Raw genomic sequence first — 19,654 nt, 5'->3', positions numbered from 1 at the left:
CCTCATGCTCTGGTAAATTGTCCTTCTAATGCCCGGCTGCAATGACCTCATATTTCATTTCCCGATGGGCAGAAGTCTATGTGCTGCTAATGCCCTGACATGCACGGGATCCTTGTATGACTCAATGGGGTCACACGTCTTTTCTATCTTCCCATTCGACTCATAATTCTCATTTTGCATTCAGGCTACGTGAGAAATATTCTGTTCGGGGAGTCGACGTAGACCACCTATGGCGGGTCGCTTCAATGTTTTAATTCCAAAAAGCTTGCCTAGAGCTTCATATTTTAGAGGAACCAGCTAAATTAACAAGCAAGTCCATGTGGAATCTAATTACCTAGCAGCCGGCAGGCAAGTATTAATAAATTTCAGAAGTGCCATTGACGGGAGGTGTATCGGAGGAACGCATCTGCGACACAACCTTTTTGCTTCCTTAGGAGTTAGGGGAAGAAACAAACAGAGCCTCGAAAGGAAAGGGAAAAAAAACCCCTCTGCATTTGGTTATTGTTTCCTGGGTTTATGGCTGGAGCTGGAGGGAGTGTTCCTCTATCACAGAACACACTGATACATTCCAGATTTAATGTAGCGTTTCATGAAATCTCAGGGAGCAGTGTAAACCAATATTGCTTAGGAGGTTTAGTGTTTTTTTTTCTGCTTTTGCTGGTATTGGGTGTTTTATGGGACAAGCCCTGGGTATGTTTGGGACAAATGCAGAGATATTTGGATGTCATTATTGGGATTTTGTGGGGGAAGCGGTTCTTCGAGATCCAAGAAGTGGTGTGAATGCTCAGTAGCGGCTTTTTGGTTTTGTCGACCCACCTGCGACCACTGGAGGTGAGCGAAAACATTCAGTCCTCCTCCGCCTCTTACCAGGCCCTTGCCACTTTGTGTCATTCCATGAGGTCCAGTCACTAGGCTAATTATGTGGGGTTTTATAAAGGGTTGAAGCGCTCAATATGGCCAGGCAGAGAATTGCTGGTGCAAAAGGAAAAGCAAAACATTTTCTTGACTTTTGTACACTTTTGAATCTTCGAGTAGCGCTGACAAGTCTGTTAAATTAAGCTTTCATCCAGTACAGTCCTCCATGGCAGCCAGACCTTAGTCCAGATCCTTTCCTCATCTCCACCGATCACCTTTTCTAATGTGTTTGAAATGCTTGTATTCTTTATGAAATAACTTGGAACTCTGGCTTAAAGGGGAATCGGCACAACTTGCTATATTCCTTTATTGCTTAGAACTTCGTTTTATTGGGCCACTGCTTTTTATTGGAGGCTGCCTACAAATAATGCCATATTGTAGACTGTCTAACTTGCAGTAACACATGGGCTACTTGCACAGTGAACAAGTCTGTAAGAACATGTTCACACACCACCAAGAAACCTGAAGACACAAAAGAGAATGGTAAAACCAAAAACACTCAGTTTGAAAAAATGTTTGCAGTAATCCGCAAGTGCTAGTAAAAGATGTAAATAACAGGGTATTTGGTTGATACGTTTTTTTGCAAAAAATGTATACTAAGCTGCTCTACCAATCTTCACGGTATACCCATATCACAGCAGTCCTAACTAATGTGTGCAATCCCTATCTGATGTATTTAAAAACCTGATCATCTGTATATTACCTGTGTGAACAGGGTTCAGAGAGGAAAAATCCATGTGTGCATACAGGGCAGAACAGCTTTTGTGCAGCTAGCCCAAGAGGAGTGGTGGAACTCCCCAGTCTTGTAGACACAAGAGAACAATCATGGAAACAGGAACACATGGGCTACTTGCACAGTGAACAAGTCTGTAAGAACATGTTCACACACCACCAAGAAACCTGAAGACACAAAAGAGAATGGTAAAACCAAAAACACTCAGTTTGAAAAAATGTTTGCAGTAATCCGCAAGTGCTAGTAAAAGATGTAAATAACAGGGTATTTGGTTGATACGTTTTTTGCAAAAAATGTATACTAAGCTGCTCTACCAATCTTCACGGTATACCCATATCAGAGCAGTCCTAACTAATGTATGCAATCCCTATCTGATGTATTTAAAAACCTGATCATCTGTATATAACCTGTGTGAACAGGGTTCAGAGAGGAAAAATCCATGTGTGCATACAGGGTAGAACAGCTTTTGTGCAGATAGCCCAAGAGGAGTGGTGGAACTCCCCAGTCTTGTAGACACACAGGTTATATACAGATGATCAGGTTTTTAAATACATCAGATAGGGATTGCATACATTAGTTAGGACTGCTCTGATAAGGGTATACCGTGAAGTTTGGTAGAGCAGCTTAGTATACATTTTTTGCAAAAAACGTATCAACCAAATACCCTGTTATTTACATCTTTTACTAGCACTTGCGGATTACTGCAAACATTTTTTCAAACTGAGTGTTTTTGGTTTTACCATTCTCTTTTGTGTCTTCATGTCTAACTTGCAGTACCTCTTTTCGCCATTATGACTTATCACAGATGTCCACGCAACAGCGCCCCCAGATTCTATCAAAGGAGCTGTGAAATGACAAATCCATCTGTTAATGAACTTTCCAAACTCTGTGGAGTAAATGGTCTCTACAGTGAGGTGTCTGCAGGACTTCTGTAGGTTTGTAGGTTGCTGTCCAAGAAAACTAAAGGCGTGTTGAAGGTTGGATCTGTACACCACATCTACCTTAAATGTCACCCTCAGGAATTAATGCGCCTGGATCTGAAGAGCAAAACGTACAGGCAAGACACCTCAGACATTGCATCTCTTGTGAAATTTCCTAGTCTCCATGCAAATGTAATCAGAGAGCGTTCCTGATCACGGCGATGAGTGGAGCTCCGATCTGCTATCTTAGCAATGTTTTGGCTAAGTATCTTCTATCACTTGTTCTTCAGGCTCCTGAATGAGAACTATTTGCAGATTCAGGTTGGGCTGATATTTTATTTGAAGCCTTATATGGGGTTATCAGTTTCATACCATAAGTCCTGAAATGCTGTAAACAGCGGCTTTAAAGTAAGTTTATTGCAGAAAAATATCCCTTTTATCATTCCTTGCTCTCTTGGTGCTGCTGCGGGAAAGTTCTGATCACAATCGGTCTCCTTCTCCCTCTGGCAGTTGACCTTGCGTTCCCTTTTTCCACTATGGAAGGAATCTTCTCAGCTGCCATATTACTGCATACACGCTACTCCTTCCCCGACAAGCAGGCAAGAAGTTATGTCTATTAGCTGAACAGGGACCTGGCTATAGGGAGAGTGACTGAGCATGTGTGTCCAGCTCATTAGATGGACGTGCACGTCACTATACACTGTGAACACCAGGTGGCACCATACGATGTTATGTTCACCTTTCCCAAGCTCCTAACTCTGCACTTAACCTTTAATTAGTCGCGTGGGGTCTAGACCCCAAATGCAAGTATGGATGGCAGGTAGTTGTCTGTTTTGGCAGCTTGCTAGTTCGGGCACCGCTCCCTTCGCAGTGCATTGCAAAATGTGGTGTCATCTACATGTGCCGCAGCTAGGTCCATGACTAATAGCGTAAGTACGGTATTTTGATGTTACTTTTGGAAAACCCCTATTTCTTGGCTGCAGTTGGTTAAAAAAAAAAAAAAAAAAACCCTAACTGTTCTTTATTCAGCCCCCTGTGTCCTGCCCTGAATCTCTGCTGCTGGTGTCTAGTTCTGTCTGCAGCACTGATGTCATGTCGATAGTGCTGCAGCCAATAAATGATTTCAGCAGCGCGTGCCATCACTTCGGGAAGAGCCGCTGAGCTCCGTTCTTGGCTACAGCGTTGTGACGTCAGTGCTGCCAATGTGAGATCAGTCGTGCAGCCGATAACTGACACCGGACATGGCCCTGGATTAGAGAGAGGGGGATAAGTAAAGCTCCGTTGTTGTTTTTGTTTTTTGCATCAGGGGATAAGGGTTTTTCAAAGCTGTAACACTCCATACAAAACTGAGATTTTGCCGGTCCTCATGGGCGGGACTTGACGTTTAATGACCTTCCCTCTCGGATCCTACATTAATAATAACGCATTGTTTCTCTTAGAAGATTCTAGAACATAGGGACATTAAGTGTAATCCTTTTAGGAAACAACACTAGCTGTCATTTTTGGCCATCGCCAAACTTCTCCAATCTAAATCTGCACAGCCGTGCAGCAAAAGCTCCCAGATTTCATGACTTTGGGACTTTGTACATTCAGGAGATTTGGAAAGGGTGGTAACTACTACTTATAGCCCGATGGTATCTTCGACCCCTTGCTTCATTGATGTCTGAAGTTGAATGGGTTGCCTGGATTAGAAAAACATTCAGAGAAAGCGCCACCTCTGACCATTGGTTGTTCATGGCATTGCAAGTCATCCCTTTAAAATGCAAGGTTCTGAGCTGCAAGACCAGGCACATCCTGCAGATTCTGAAAAAAAAAACAGCCATGTTTTTTTAATCCTGACAAATCCTCTTAGGTAGTGTTTCCCTTTCATTCTGCATAGAATTCTACCTAGATTCTGCTTTATAGCAGTCATTTTGGAAGCCGCTGTAATATTTTAGTGCAGGGTATTGCTGCCTTTTTGTTATGTAGATGTGATGTGCTAATTGTCTTCTGACCGGCAGAAAGATTAATGAATTACAAAGCAAAAAAATCCGCAGAGATGGAAATGATCTGGGATCTGAAAGCCCATAAGACAATCATAAACCGCGTAATGTTCATAAATTGTCCATCATTTGTCCACTCCACGTGGCGCCGGCCGTTTCTATGCAGCATTGGCAGAACTGCAAATATTCAGCAGCGTCTACGATGGATTTTCTGATCAATCACTTCATAATGCCGCATTTTATTCCACCCAACTCGTACCAGATGTGGCCACACAGGGGTTGGACAAGCTGTTGTTGTACCTCGCATAGGGGTACCCATCTTTTCCAGACTAGGGCATGGCCGATCCTTCTAGTCATGCTCCACGATTTCCTCCATTTCCGTATCACTTCATTCTGGGAAGGATGGGTGCAAATCTCTGCGTTACAATAGAAGGTATTTGTGGTCACCCAGCTTTTCCAGTGTCCTCGGTGGCAAATATGAATTTCAGAGGTTTTCTGCTGACACTGGGAAAGCTGGGTGATCACCCATATGGCTAGGTTGTAGCTCCCATAGGAGCTGACGCCCATTTTTCCCAGTTGCAAATCTGAGCTCTCTAGAGGATTTTGCCTTTCATATGCTTTGGGAAAAATGGGAGACAATCAGTATGACTGCACTTTTTTCCATACTTTGTGGAAGGAAATGAGTGATCCTTCACTGTAAAGCAAGGTGAAGAGAGCTATAATAACGCAGGGATGCAGTGAAATGTGTTTGTCCTGATGCTCTGTGATGTGATATGTGATTTTTTATTTTTTTCCTCCCCCAGGTCACCCGTGTGCCAGTTGAGAGTTGTGAGCAGTACCAAAGCTGTGACACCTGCCTGGGCTCCCGGGACCCCCACTGCGGATGGTGTGTGCTCCACAATACGTAAGTTTCGCGGGGGACTTCTCAGACGCTTGCGTACCCTGCTGCCTCATGACAGCCCCTCTCAGTCTTCAGCTTTAAATAGCACCAGTCTATTCCCCCCTGAGCAGCCACAGGCTGGGCCCGGACCCTGGAGACGCTGGCAGAGCGAGGCATGGTAATTTAGGCCAGGTGCATGCAGGACAGCGCTGGCATCCTTCATAGATGCAGATTGCTGCTGTAGGACATTTCTGAGCTCGTCACTTGGAGAAAGACTTAGAGAGAACTGTCACCATTTTTTCTTTCCCTTCTCTGCGATGCTGGTGGGGGTGGGGTGGGGGGGTGGGGGGATGAGAGCAACTCTCCCAATTTTATAGGACTACACCCCAAATCTTCACCGCCTGCCAGTGCAAATTACTGCTGAGGAACTAAGGAGTCGCCACCTGCTGGTCATTTACTGCTTTTTAACCTTAAAGGGGATGTGCGCTCACTAATTTTGACTAGCCACCATACAGTCTTGTGCTCTGGGACTACAACTCCCAGCAAGCCTGTCAGGGTCGCTTCATAGCGTCATTATTGCACCAGTCTTCCATGTTCTGCACTGTACCGTATGGTTAATACCAGGGAGCAATAGCTTGCATCCAGCTTTAGATGTTAGGCCTGCTTCGTCATTCCTATATAGTAAATATATATCTGGTTTGCATGCTGGGAGTTGTAGTTCATGTCCACAAGTTCAGGAGTCCCGGTACGTATCCTCTGGCAGTCCCGTTTTGTATTCGGCGGGTATCGCTGTCATCTGCTCGCCGGTGACCCGTCATCCAGGGGGGGCTTCAGCTGACTGCGGCGTCCATTGACACAATGTCAATACGCGCTCAGGTTAAGAGTCGGTGGCGAGTTTTGTTTTCCCATCGACCCTGCCAAGTACACGATGCGTGCAGCATTACAGGAGCGCGGAGCTGTAATCCCTCTACAGCTGGGATTACCGGCCGACATGTGAACAAAATGGAATGAAGGGCTCTGCAACCTTCTTCTAATGTACTTTGCATCAATTTGGACCTTTCTCAAGATCTCTGCTTGCTGTCAGTGAATTCACACTGATTTACAACCTGAGGCTGATTTCTTTCTCTGCGGCGTAGCTGCAGCGCTCGTTACAGTGCATCACTGATCGCGGACATCCACATTAAGCAACGCATAACAATAATCTTCATATAGCGCCAACATATTCCGCAGCGCTTTACATGCATGCTTTTGCTCTTTTCTTTCTAACGTATTTTCCAGCATTGAGCTTTTTGTTAGTGAATTTTCCAGTGTTGATTTTAGGCATCCTGCCTTATACTCCGGTCACATCCAGAGCTGCAGACAAAATTCTGTTATTCTATGACGAGCATTCCATAGCAGGTAATACATGAGCTGTGAGGCCACATATCTCGTGGAGGAGTGCGGATAAAACGCAAGAGCAGCTGGGAGAATTATAAATGCAGCTCTGGAAGTGAATGGAGTAGGGGCAGTCGTGAAGAAGTTTGGTATTTTCAGCATTGCTCAAACATTATGGTTTTTTGAATCTCGGCCACCAGTAGGGTTCGCTTGGGGGTTGTCATCCTTCCTCTGCTCTGAGTGACGGCTGGACAGGTTTGGCAGCTACTGGACCTGTAATTCCCCAATGTATTGAGCTGCCAGGCTCTCGCCAACAAGCCGCACTTCACGTGTCCAGACTGGCAGAGCGCGGCCGTTGCAGCCGCCGGATGCCCGGGACAGGAGAGCTGTCAGTCTGCAGCACTAATTCCGGCGGCGTCCCCCGCTCTCCGCTGTCACACCTCCCGCCGAGCGCCTGTTTGATGGAAGAGATTCTCACCTTGGCCGGAGCAGTCTCACCTTTATGTCCCCGACCGGAGAACCAATTAAACTGAAATGCAGTCATTCAGCGCGAGGAGAGGGCGGATTTATTTCTGAATTTTTAGATTTGCATGGTCGGGATGAATTGACGTCTAAATACCCATTCTATACATTGCAGGTGTTCTCGGAAGGACAAGTGCGAGCGTGCCGACGAGCTCCACCGCTTCACGACTGACCAACGCCAGTGCGTCCAACTGACCGTGCTCCCCAAGAACATCTCAGTTACTCTCTCCGAAGTCCCGGTTAGTCATACAAAGTTCTATAGGTCTATATAGACATAATCTTGTTGGTTTGTCTCATATCTGTCTCCTTATGTATATGTATAATATCTATATCTTATTCTATCTGTCATATCTGCCTGTCGGGATCTGCCATTATTTTATTGCCGTGTACTTGCAGATGGTTCTCCAGGCCTGGAACGTCCCTGACCTCTCCGCTGGGGTGAACTGCTCCTTTGAGGATTTCACAGAGATGGAAGGACACTTAGAGGGAGAGAAGATTTACTGCACGTCTCCCAGCGCCAAGGACGTCATCCCCATCACACGGGGCCAGGGTAAGCGCCATCACATTGGCCAGTCACGACGATCAAGTCAGAAGGCTCACGTGTGTGTGTATATTATATATATAATCTGAGACTCTGGCTTTGGGGCTGCGATGTATAAACATCATGTTAGGAGCGGAGCATAAAACCCATAAGATGCCAGGACTCTGCAGACCCCAGGACTCGCACCTGTGTTGTGTCTGTCTCTAAACGTAGCCTTCAGTGCTGCATTGCATTATGTCAGATAGTTTGATCAAGCAAAAACTCTTGATTTACTAAGATGCAACACAATTCATGCTGTAGTATCTCGTCACATTTTTTTTTAGAATTTTGAATGCAGCTTTGGGTGTAACTAGAGTATAAGTAACAATAAAACGATCCACTTCTGAGCTCTGTTTATGGCCAGTACTCATGGGTGAGTGGGTGGTTGTCGAAATTGCAGCGCCCGTCAGAGAGGGGGTCATGAGACCCAGCGTGAGCAGCCACGGGCATCAGAGCCTCTCGGCCAAGGGACGGGGGGAGCGATGTTTTCTGGGCTTTAATAAATAGCACTAACAAAAGCCCGTATTCTGGCTGAGAACGCCTCCTCCGCTCTCACCGCTTTCCCTTAATTCTGCCTTAAAGAGCCGGCTTTTGTTGGAGAACAGAAGCCGCCTCTGTTTTTCAATATGTCCCCCCATCCCCGATCCTTCCTCTAAGTCTCCAGTGTAACCGTTCCGCTACATGTTGTGCTGCGATGTTGCAAATACGTCTCTGTTTATTCTTACTGCTACATGTGGTTAACCTCCACATTAGGGCCCTCCAGCTGCAAAACTACAACTCCAAGCATGTGCAGGCAACTGTTGGCTCAAAGGACATGCTGAGAGTTGTAACTTTGCAGCAGTTTAGAGAAAACCGACCTAAAAATTGGTAAAAAGTATGTATAGTTGAGAACATGGCGGAATACCCCATTAAAAAAATAAAGAAGAGTGGTGACCCGATCTCTAAAAACTCAGCTGATCCAGAGAATGAATTCAGCACTGCGGCCCTGTTGCTGATCTCGGCACTGCAGTCCCGCTGCTGAACTTAGCGCTGTGGCCACTTGGTGAAATTGGCGCAGCGGCCCCATTGCTGAATTCGGCGCTGCGGCCCCTGTAGCTGAACTAGGCACTACGGCCCCTGTTGCTGAACTCGGCGCTGTGGCCCCTGTTGCTGAACTCGGCGCTGTGGCCCCTGTTGCTGAATTCGGCGCTGCGGCCCCTGTAGCTGAACTAGGCACTACGGCCCCTGTTGCTGAACTCGGCGCTGTGGCCCCTGTTGCTGAACTCGGCGCTGTGGCCCCTGTTGCTGAACTCGGCACTGCGGCCCCTGCTGCTGAACTCGGCGCTGCGGCCCCTGTTGCTGAACTCGGCACTGCGGCCCCTGTTGCTGAACTCGGCACTGCGGCCCCTGTTGCTGAACTCGACACTGCGGCCCCTGTTGCTGAACTCTGCACTGCGGCCCCTGTTGCTGAACTCTGCACTGCGGCCCCTGTTGCTGAACTCTGCGCTGTGGCCCCTGTTGCTGAACTCGGCACTGCGGCCCCTGTTGCTGAACTCTGCGCTGTGGCCCCTGTTGCTGAACTCTGCACTGCGGCCCCTGTTGCTGAACTCTGCGCTGTGGCCCCTGTTGCTGAACTCGGCACTGCGGCCCCTGCTGCTGAACTCGGCACTGCGGCCCCTGTTGCTGAACTTGGCACTGCGGCCCCTGTTGGTGAACTCGGCACTGCGGCCCCTGTTGCTGAACTCGGCACTGCGGCCCCTGTTGCTGAACTCGGCACTGCGGCCCCTGTTGCTGAACTCGGCACTGCGGCCCCTGTTGCTGAACTCGGCACTGCAGCCCCTGTTGCTGAACTTGGCACTGTGGCCCCTTTACGGTTTTCCCTGCTCAGCAGCGCCCCCGACATCCCGCCAGGTTGTGCATCTATGGGGTCGAACCTCCGATATCTGCATTGAGTTGGTTTTGATGCCTATTAACAGTTACTAAAGCATCGATTCCGCACTGTGACCTTCCTAGAGATCAAACTACTATGAACATAAAATAATGGCCTCCTAGAAATATTCTGTCACTTTATGGTAAATGAGTGCCCCCTTTAAATTAAAGTATTACTTTCCTTGAGTGTGTCCTTAAAGCGACAGCCGTGTAGTCTTCATCATGCACCATGTACAGCACAGCCCCCTCGTTCTCGATGTTGCGACCTCGGTCAATGTGATATTTTTTATTTATTTTTTATTTGCAGGAGACAAGAGAGTGGTGAAACTTTACCTAAAGTCCAAAGAAAGCGGGAAGAAGTTTGCGAGCGTGGACTTTGTCTTCTACAACTGCAGCGTGCACCAATCGTAAGCGATTCCTCCAGCTAAAATCTGGTTGCATTTTTACAGGCTCAATGTCCTTTTAAATCCGTTTAGCCCAACCCAATCCGAGGGGGTGTGTATACTTCTGCAACCATCATTATTGCAATAGTGCATCTAATATAATTTTAGTTCCATATCGCCAGCCTACTCGAATAGTTTTGCACTAATGCTGACTGTGCGCAGCTTCTGCACCACCGATGTGTCGCCATGACTACAGACTGCAAACTAACCTTGACGGCAGGAACTGACTACCCACACCTGTTGTAACCATGGTGACACATAGGTCTGCATGGGAGCTGTATACAGAAAACGGTAAGAGGTTTTTCATCAAGACCTTTTGCGAAGGTGATTCACTTGTTTACTTAAGATGCATTGGAATAAAAAGCAAACCCTTTATATAAAGAAAAAGAAATCAGTGACACCTAGTGAGCAAAATGGATGAAAAAGACCCAAATCTGATCTTCATTATAGAAGATAGGAAATGTTGAGTTAATTAGGTTCCTTTTACTCCAGATTTTTCGTCGTCAGCTGGAGCTGTCGGGGCATGCTGGGAGTTGTAGTTGAGGCTTGCCATGTACCGTATGTCGATCGGAGATGCTTCCCTCGTCTCTGGACCCTTATAATGGTCACACGGTGGGGGGAGGGGAGGGCCGACTCTTTTTTTCGGTGGGTGCACTCTTCATGCCTCCAGTGTCCATTTATGGTGTAATGAAACGTGCCAGGGTGATGTTTAGATAAAGGATCCGGCGGTGGCTCCGGGGCCGGGCGAGCCGCTGCTCCTTTATAAACATGGATATTCTGCATTCAGCTTTTTTTCCCTTTTATTAGGGACTCGCTAATGGAAAGTTTCCTGCGCTCTGCGCTCGCCGCCTTTGGATGCTGCTTGTAAAGGAAATGCTAGCTGCAGGCGAATCTGTTTTGCGGGAATCGGCAAGGTTTTTATTTTTTTTGTAGCGCGGCCTTTGATAGATCCCGTACTGTTCACCTGACAGTCTAGCTGCCTTTTAAGTGGGGATCTTTCTCAGTCGGTGCGACCCCGGGGAGTCTATCAAGCGAGCCCCGTCTGCCTTCTGTTAACTCTTTCTGGCTTGCGTTACTTTTCCGACATATATTAAAGAAATCTTTATTTCGTGGCATCTTTTATTAAGTTAAACTTTAAAACGGAGAAAAGCAGCTCTGGCGCCGCTTATCCTACGGACATGAACATTGCGCCCAGCTTATTGCACATTTGTGGCCTGCTTCAGGTTGTGACTCCATATCGTAGATACATGACAAGTGCAGTTTGCCTCATTTGACTCCCACAAGTCCAAGATCTCAAAACAAGGTGAACGTCGGGGCCTGATGTTTCACCAGCCCCTTACTCTATACTAGTTTTGGCCTCCCTCCCATGAGAACACAATGGTCGGCGACTGCAGCTTAGTCGCAGTGTCAGATGGAGGCTGTAGTAGTCTGAAATCCACTTTCTGCCTCATCAGAAGCTTGTACTCTGCCCATCCACCTTCCTTTACACTGCAGGCCGGCTTCTCAATGATGCGAACAGAATGATGCTGCGATTCCTCCTGCCCATGGAAGGTAATGATCTACGTAAGGCGGTTCCTTATGTTTACCTCTAGGGTTCTACTTTAATTGGCTAGGACTTCCATTATGCACCTATGCCAGCCATTGCCCATGGTGCCACCACAAGTTCAGCTGCAGCGCCCTCCCTAACTCACCAGAGAGTGACGGCTCGGCGCAGTGTTTAAATTAATATCCGCCGCCGAAATCAAACTGCATAAATTTGCATAAAGCGCACGCCAATTAACGTGTTTGTAGGTAAAGCTAAAGGCTTCTCATTACCAAAACGAGGGGCGAAGAAGTTGCTGGAGACATGGAAATAAATTTCTTTTTTTGCAAGCAGCTTAATTAAATATTTCCTCAATGTTGTGTTTGTGAACATTTTTTTTTTCTACGTTTTTCGGCGGATTTCTGTTTAATGGCTGCGTCGACACGTCTCGCTGGCGGGGGATCTCGGGGCTTTAGAAACGCTCCTCCGCAGAGAGACCGTCCTACCTTGACATATGGAAGTGTAACTTTGAGCGGGAATTGGAAAAGATCCCTCGCATTCCAAATGTTTGTGTACGAGCGGAATGCGGATTCCATCTTTAAAGGGGGCTCTGTGCTAAATCAAAGCTCCAGACCCCTAGTGATATGTCATCACTATCTAAGCTGAGAATACCACTTTGATTCTCGGAGGGGAGCTCCACTTTTGGACATCATTTTGTATTTGCTAATGATAAATGTTTCCATTTTTCTGAATTAAAATTACTTTCTTTTAACTCTGAACATTTTTTAAAAAACTTATACTTGTTCACCAAAAAGAGCAATCCTGTACAGTACTCAAGAGCTGCAATCTATATTCTACTAGCTGTTATTAAGAATGATCAGCAAGCACAGTACACAGTGACTATACCAGCAGAATAGTGAGTGCAGCTCTGGAGTATAATACAGGATGTAACTCAGGATCAGTAATGTAATGTATGTACACAGTGACTGCACCAGCAGAATAGTGAGTGCAGCTCTGGAGTATAATACAGGATGTAACTCAGGATCAGTAATGTATGTACACAGTGACTGCACCAGCAGAATAGTGAGTGCAGCTCTGGAGGATAATACAGGATGTAACTCAGGATCAGTAATGTAATGTATGTACACAGTGACTGCACCAGCAGAATAGTGAGTGCAGCTCTGGAGTATAATACAGGATGTAACTCAGGATCAGTAATGTAATGTATGTACACAGTGACTGCACCAGCAGAATAGTGAGCGCAGCTCTGGAGTATAATACAGGATGTAACTCAGGATCAGTAATGTATGTACACAGTGACTGCACCAGCAGAATAGTGAGTGCAGCTCTGGAGTATAATACAGGATGTAACTCAGGATCAGTAATGTAATGTATGTACACAGTGACTGCACCAGCAGAATAGTGAGTGCAGCTCTGGAGTATAATACAGGATGTAACTCAGGATCAGTAATGTAATATATGTACACAGTGACTGCACCAGCAGAATAGTGAGTGCAGCTCTGGAGTATAATACAGGATGTAACTCAGGATCAGTAATGTATGTACACAATGACTGCACCAGCAGAATAGTGAGTGCAGCTCTGGAGTATAATACAGCATGTGACTCAGGATCAGTAATGTAATGTATGTACACAGTGACTGCACCAGCAGAATAGTGAGTGCAGCTCTGGAGTATAATACAGGATGTAACTCAGGATCAGTAATGTATGTACACAGTGACTGCACCAGCAGAATAGTGAGTGCAGCTCTGGGATATAATACAGGATGTAACTCAGGATCAGTAATGTAATGTATGTACACAGTGACTGCACCAGGAGAATAGTGAGTGCAGCTCTGGGGTATAATACAGGATTTAACTCAGGATCAGTAATGTATGTACACAGTGACTGCACCAGCAGAATAGTGAGTGCAGCTCTGGAGTATAATACAGGATGTAACTCAGGATCAGTAATGTAATGTATGTACACAGTGACTGCACCAGCAGAATAGGGAGTGCAGCTCTGGAGTATAATATAGGATAATTAATGCATGCATGTTCTTAAGATTCTTGTGATCGTTGCACAAAGATTGTCTGTTCTAGATGGGACCGCGGCTCCTATGACGATGTGCGTGTTGGAGTATGTAAATTACCTTACTAATCTGATTATCATTTATTATCCAAGATTGCATGGACGGAACATAGGGAAACACTTGTCCAGACAGAAGATGACTCTCTCTATTCTGGAGCCCGTGGGTCATAGTTGAAAGGTCAGGGTTGCAGGACAGAGTCTTGCAGTGACTGGTAATAATTAGCATACATCCATGGCTCCCTGCGGTTTGTAAAATATTTGCGCCCCGATCTTATCTGCTTTGGGTGGAAGTCTGACCCTCACATGCTGCGGAGATGAATGGTGGATATTATGACATCACGGAGTGTGAAATCCTCGGATATCATCTGCTAAGAGGCTGAGCGTCTTATTGAATGGTTATGCTGATTTTCTCGGCTCTAATCTTTTCTGGCCTCCGAGTAAAAGATCAATACAGAATTTTATTTCAGTGTTTAATAGAGGAAAGCCTATTATAGATATGATGATTTCGGCACCGATCACCACGCATTTCGCAGTGTGCGGCTTGATACTGAGATTGTTTCACTGGCTGCTGCTTTCAGTTGGGATTTTGCATTTGCAGTTCCATTTTTATGGCTGCCTTTTAATAATATGTTTCTGGTTTTGGTCTTAAAATATGAGCATGTATATCTTTTAAAAGCCATCAGGCCCTAAGGCATCACTTATTTGACCTTAAACAGTAAAGTCTCAATCCTACGTAATCCTTCAGCAGTCATCATTTCAGCCTTGGGACACACTGCTCACCATTGGCTCCTCTGGATACCAAAATGTGTTGGCGTCTAGTGGGGTCTTTTAGGTCAGAAAATCAAGACGTTATGGTGGGTTGTGATTGCAAACCAAACTTCACACATAATTTCAGGTTTTATTTAAAGGAAATTACCCTTTTAATTGTTAAAAAAAGATAATGTAGAATGTGTGGACTAAGTAATTCAACCAGCACAATAGTGAGCGCAGCTCTGGAGTATAATACAGGATGAAACTTTGGATCAGTACAAGATGAGTAATGTATGTACACAAGTGACTCCATCAGCAGAATAGTGAGTGCAGCTCTAGAGTATAATACAGGAGGTAACTCCGGATCAGTAATGTAATGTATGTACACAGTGACTGCACCAGCAGAATAGTGAGTGCAGCTCTGGTGTATAATACAGGATGTAACTCAGGATCAGTAATATAATGTATGTACACAAGTGACTCCATCAGCAGAATAGTGAGTGCAGCTCTAGAGTATAATACAGGAGGTAACTCCGGATCAGTAATGTATGTACACAGTGACTGCACCAGCAGAATAGTGAGTGCAGCTCTGGAGTATAATACAGGATGCAACTCAGGATCAGTAATGTATGTACACAGTGACTGCACCAGCAGAATAGTGAGTGCAGCTCTAGAGTATAATACAGGAGGTAACTCAGGATCAGTAATGTATGTACACAGTGACTGCACCAGCAGAATAGTGAGTGCAGCTCTGGAGTATAATACAGGATGCAACTCAGGATCAGTAATGTAATGTATGTACACAGTGACTGCACCAGCAGAATAGTGAGTGCAGCTCTGGAGTATAATACAGGATGCAACTCAGGATCAGTAATGTAATGTATGTACACAGTGACTGCACCAGCAGAATAGTGAGTGCAGCTCTGGAGTATAATACAGGATGCAACTCAGGATCAGTAATGTAATGTACGCACACAGTGACTACACCAGCAGAATAGTGAGTGCAGCTCTGGAGTATAATACAGGATGTAACTCAGGATCATTAATGTAATGTATGTACATAGTGACTGCACCAGCAGAATAGTGAATGCAGCTCTGGAGTATAATACAGGATGTAACTCAGGATCAGTAATGTAATGTATGCACACAGTGACTGCACCAGCAGAATAGTGAGTTTATGAGTTCAGCTCTTGAGTGTTGGCTGCTGGGCTCTTTTTTAGCTTTCATTTGCCCCGATTGGCATTCGGCAGTAGTTTGGGTTTGTGTTATGTAATATATTAAGATTTTTCCACTATAAACAAAAAATAACTGAAGCATTAAAGGAAAGTAACACTTCCCCTCTGTGAGTTCAGGATTCTTCTGCTCGTGACGTCGGCTCATTGACTTTTCATGGAGCTGTAATGTTGCTGTTCTTTGCTCGCTCTCTGGGACGGGTTTGGGTCTTGCGCACGGGTGAAATACTTCATTACCTGGTAGATAAATGAATATGAACTTGGGTTATCAGGCTAATTGCTTATTATTGTTCGCAGCCACGCATGTTAATAGACGCCAAGAATCCGCTTTATTAAAGAGCAGTATTTACAAATTGCTCTTAACACCTCGTTACCCAGAAGCCCGCAGGTCTGATGAGTCCTTGTGCCATGATCGGCTGCCCGTGATCACTGCAGAGCTATGAATATTATCCTGCCCGGGCATGTTGGGAGTTGTAATTTTACTGTGGCTGGAGAGGCAGAGGTTGCAGTTTAAGCTACAGATGTATCCAAGTAATGCAGGCTGTATCACAGTGGGCCAAGTCAGCAGACAAAGAGCTTAGATACACTCCTCGGCTGATAGGATATTGTTTCATAAGCTTAGATATTCTGGATCAGGGAAGAGGAATCACACTTTATTGGCTTAAAGGGGCTCTGTCAGCATATAATGACTGTTCAAACCAAGCACAGGCGATCGATGATCCATGGCGGGGCATAACATTATCTACCTTCCCACCTGCTTGTTTTCCCTCCATCTCTGACCTTTTCTGCCACTTTGAAGCCAGAGCTGTCAATCAAGGAATAGGGGGTGGAAATAGAGGTAAATCAAGATGTTGAGAAGATGTATATAAATGACTGTCCCTGCCGTAAGCACCGAGCGGCAGGACTTCGTTTCAACAGTCATTCTGTGGGGACAGAGTCACTTTAAATATGTAGCTCAGCAGACATTATCATATATAAGCTTAGTTGATCCATTGTTAGAGTTGCTGTAGTTTGGTCTGTGGTTACATTGTTGCTGTACTTTGGTTGCAACATTGTTGCTATAGTTTGGCCGATTGTTATATGGTTTCTGATGTTTGGCCAGCGGTAACTTTGTTGCTGTACTTTGGTTGCAACGTTGTTGCTGTAGTATTGCCGCTTGTTGCGTTGTTGATGTACGTTGGCCGGTTGTTGCAGTGTTGCTGTAGTTTGGCCTGTGGTTACATTGTTACTGTAGTTTGGCCGATTGTCATATTGTTTATTTGGCCAGTGGTTACTTTGTTGCTGTACTTTGGTCGGTTGCAACATTGTTGCTGTAGTTTGATCACTAGCTGCATTGTTGCTGTACTTCGACCGGTTGTTATTTTGTTGCTGTAGTTTGTATGATTTGTTACATTGCTACAGTACTTTGGCCGGTTGTTAATTGTTGTATTATTGCTGATTGTTGGTGATGCCGATCTTTGGCTGATTGTTTTTTTTGTCCCTGTAATTAGATAGTTGTTGCAGAGGTGCCAAAGTTTAGCTGGATGTAAAGTTGTTGCTGTAGTTTGGATATTTTTAGCAGTGTTGACATAGTTTGAGCAGTTGTTGCCAGGCTTTGGCGGGTGCTGCGATAGTGCCGCGCTTTGGCCGGTTCTGCGGTGGTGCCAGGCTTTGGCCGGGTGCTGCGGTGGTGCCAGGCTTTGGCCGGATGCTGTGGTGGTGCCGCTCTTTGGCTGGGTGCTGTGATGATGCCACGCTTTGGCCAGGTGCTGCGGTGATGCAAGGCTTTGGCCGGGTGCTGCGATGATGCTGCGCTTTGGCCGGGTTCTGCGGTAGTGCCAGGCTTTGGCCGGGTGCTGCGGTGGTGCCATGCTTGGCTGGGTGCTGCGGTGGTGCCATGCTTTGGCCGGGTGCTGCGGTGGTGCCGTGCTTTGCCGGGTGCTGCGGTGGTGCTGGGCTTTGGCCGGGTGCTGCGGTGGTGCTGGGCTTTGGCCGGGTGCTGCGGTGGTGCCGTGCTTTGGCCGGGTGCTGCGGTGGTGCCGTGCTTTGGCCGGGTGCTGCGGTGGTGCCGTGCTTTGGCCGGGTGCTGCGGTGGTGCCGTGCTTTGGCCGGGTGCTACGGTGGTGCAGTGCTTTGGCCGGGTGCTGCGTTGCATTGTTGTATTTCTGCAGCTCATCAGTTGGCGGTGCAGTAAATGTCTTCCTTCCCGTTCTTATTCCGGGGTCTCTCAGTGGTCGGTCTGCACCCTCCACTCTCATGTGTCGGCTTCACTGAGCATCCATAGATTACGCTGTGCCATGGAAATATCCGCGGCACTAAATGCATCTCCTTATTAACTCTCCATTTACTTTGCCTAATAGCTACAACATATTCGTTAAATGAACGCATTTGCCAAATGTCAGGGCCGCTCATGTAAGGAGTCTCCAGTGTAAATAAAATTATATCCGCTTCTATTAAAATGACTAATGACATCTACATATTCAAATACCAGAACAGACGCCGCGCTGCCAATATTAGTGAACTTATAGAAAATGAGCAGCTCCATGAGTGGTAGATCCTGGCATCATGGCACCCACTGTGTCTGTGGCGGTGCAGGGCTCCCAGTACATAAACCTCGCATGGGCTGAGATAGCAGAAAAGACTGACCGTTGTCCGTCATCTGACCCCGTCCGTCACTTCACATCCGGCTGGTTGTGTTTACAATCCTGCAAAGTTTAGTGACTTTCTGGGAAAGCTGAGTGACGACTTTATGGCCACCCAGCTTTTGTTTTGTTTTTTTTTGAGAGTCCTGAAGGGTAAAATTAGCTAATTATATAATACAATAATGCGCTGGTGCGTTACTGCTTAATCTTCCTGTATTACAACTCCCATCGTGGCCAGGCATTGCACACGTTAAACCCTGAAGAGGGAAGATCCGGTCCAGCTTTGTTCTCACTCGCTGAATATATGTTTTTCTTTACCAGATGCCTCTCCTGTGTGAATGGATCGTACCCGTGTCACTGGTGCAAGTATCGCCATGTGTGCACCCACAATGCAGCCGACTGCTCCTTCCTGGAGGGCCGAGTGAACATGTCCGAGGTAAGAAAGCCAGTCCGTCCTCACCGCGGTTAATCCTCCATCGAGCACACTTGGGTACATTCTGTTTTTAGGACGTAGACCCCCGAGGTTCATAGTGAGCTGCGTCTAATGCGTGGGGGACATAGAAGTAACATGAAGAGTAAGTGTCTGCCCTCTGTACCCTTCCCGATAACGCTCTCGCCCCCCCTTATGAAGCCTGCGTCCCTCCTGGCCGCTCTTCCTCCCATCTGCGGAGTATATAGGTCATCTCTACCCTGCGGTGGTTGGTTACATATATGGTGACTGACAGCTACGAGGAGCGGACGGTCGGAGGGACACACAGCTGTCCTTGATCGCTGCAAGTTTTTAACCTTTCCTCTTGTAGGAAGCCAATGGGGATGTTTGTATTTTGGGGGGAGGTTGTCTCCTTTGATGTTGGGTGCGACCGCCGTTTTTTTTCTTTAGATGTAGAAGTGAATATAACTATTTGGGGTCCCGCAGATCTGTGTGTCTGCGGGGAGGAAATGCTTGTTTCAGGCTTATTGCTCACACACTGAGAGCTGCGTGATGATGGCGGAGTGCACACAGCGGCTGCCGGACACTGTGCACAGGAGTGGGCTGCAGAGCTGTATCTCCAGACCTCCCTGTATATGGGGAAAGAGAGGGGGCTCCTATGGGAGAGGGCAGTAACGCTAGATTCTACTGCCCACCATATCCTTCCGGACGGCTCTGTCCCCCTCTCCCCACATTGCCCTACCGCCGGCTGT

The 19,654-nt window shown here is 46.5% G+C and overlaps 1 protein-coding gene across 6 annotated transcripts in view; it reads left to right on the top strand.

Annotated features, from left to right (window-relative positions):
• The window catches only part of PLXNA1 (plexin A1), a 319,346-nt gene that overhangs the window by 204,044 nt on the left and 95,648 nt on the right, over positions 1-19,654 (top strand). For all 6 annotated transcript variants that reach the window (XM_069736287.1, XM_069736288.1, XM_069736289.1 and 3 more), the window contains exons 5-9: positions 5,354-5,454; positions 7,442-7,565; positions 7,723-7,876; positions 10,122-10,221; positions 18,794-18,908. In XM_069736287.1, coding sequence (XP_069592388.1) covers positions 5,354-5,454; positions 7,442-7,565; positions 7,723-7,876; positions 10,122-10,221; positions 18,794-18,908 — 594 coding nt within the window. The remainder of the gene's footprint in view (positions 1-5,353; positions 5,455-7,441; positions 7,566-7,722; positions 7,877-10,121; positions 10,222-18,793; positions 18,909-19,654) is intronic.

Source organism: Ranitomeya imitator, chromosome 8 (genome assembly GCF_032444005.1).
Source record: "Ranitomeya imitator isolate aRanImi1 chromosome 8, aRanImi1.pri, whole genome shotgun sequence".
Classification (NCBI taxonomy): Eukaryota; Metazoa; Chordata; class Amphibia; order Anura; family Dendrobatidae; genus Ranitomeya; species Ranitomeya imitator.
This window is presented reverse-complemented; position numbering and strand designations above follow the sequence as displayed.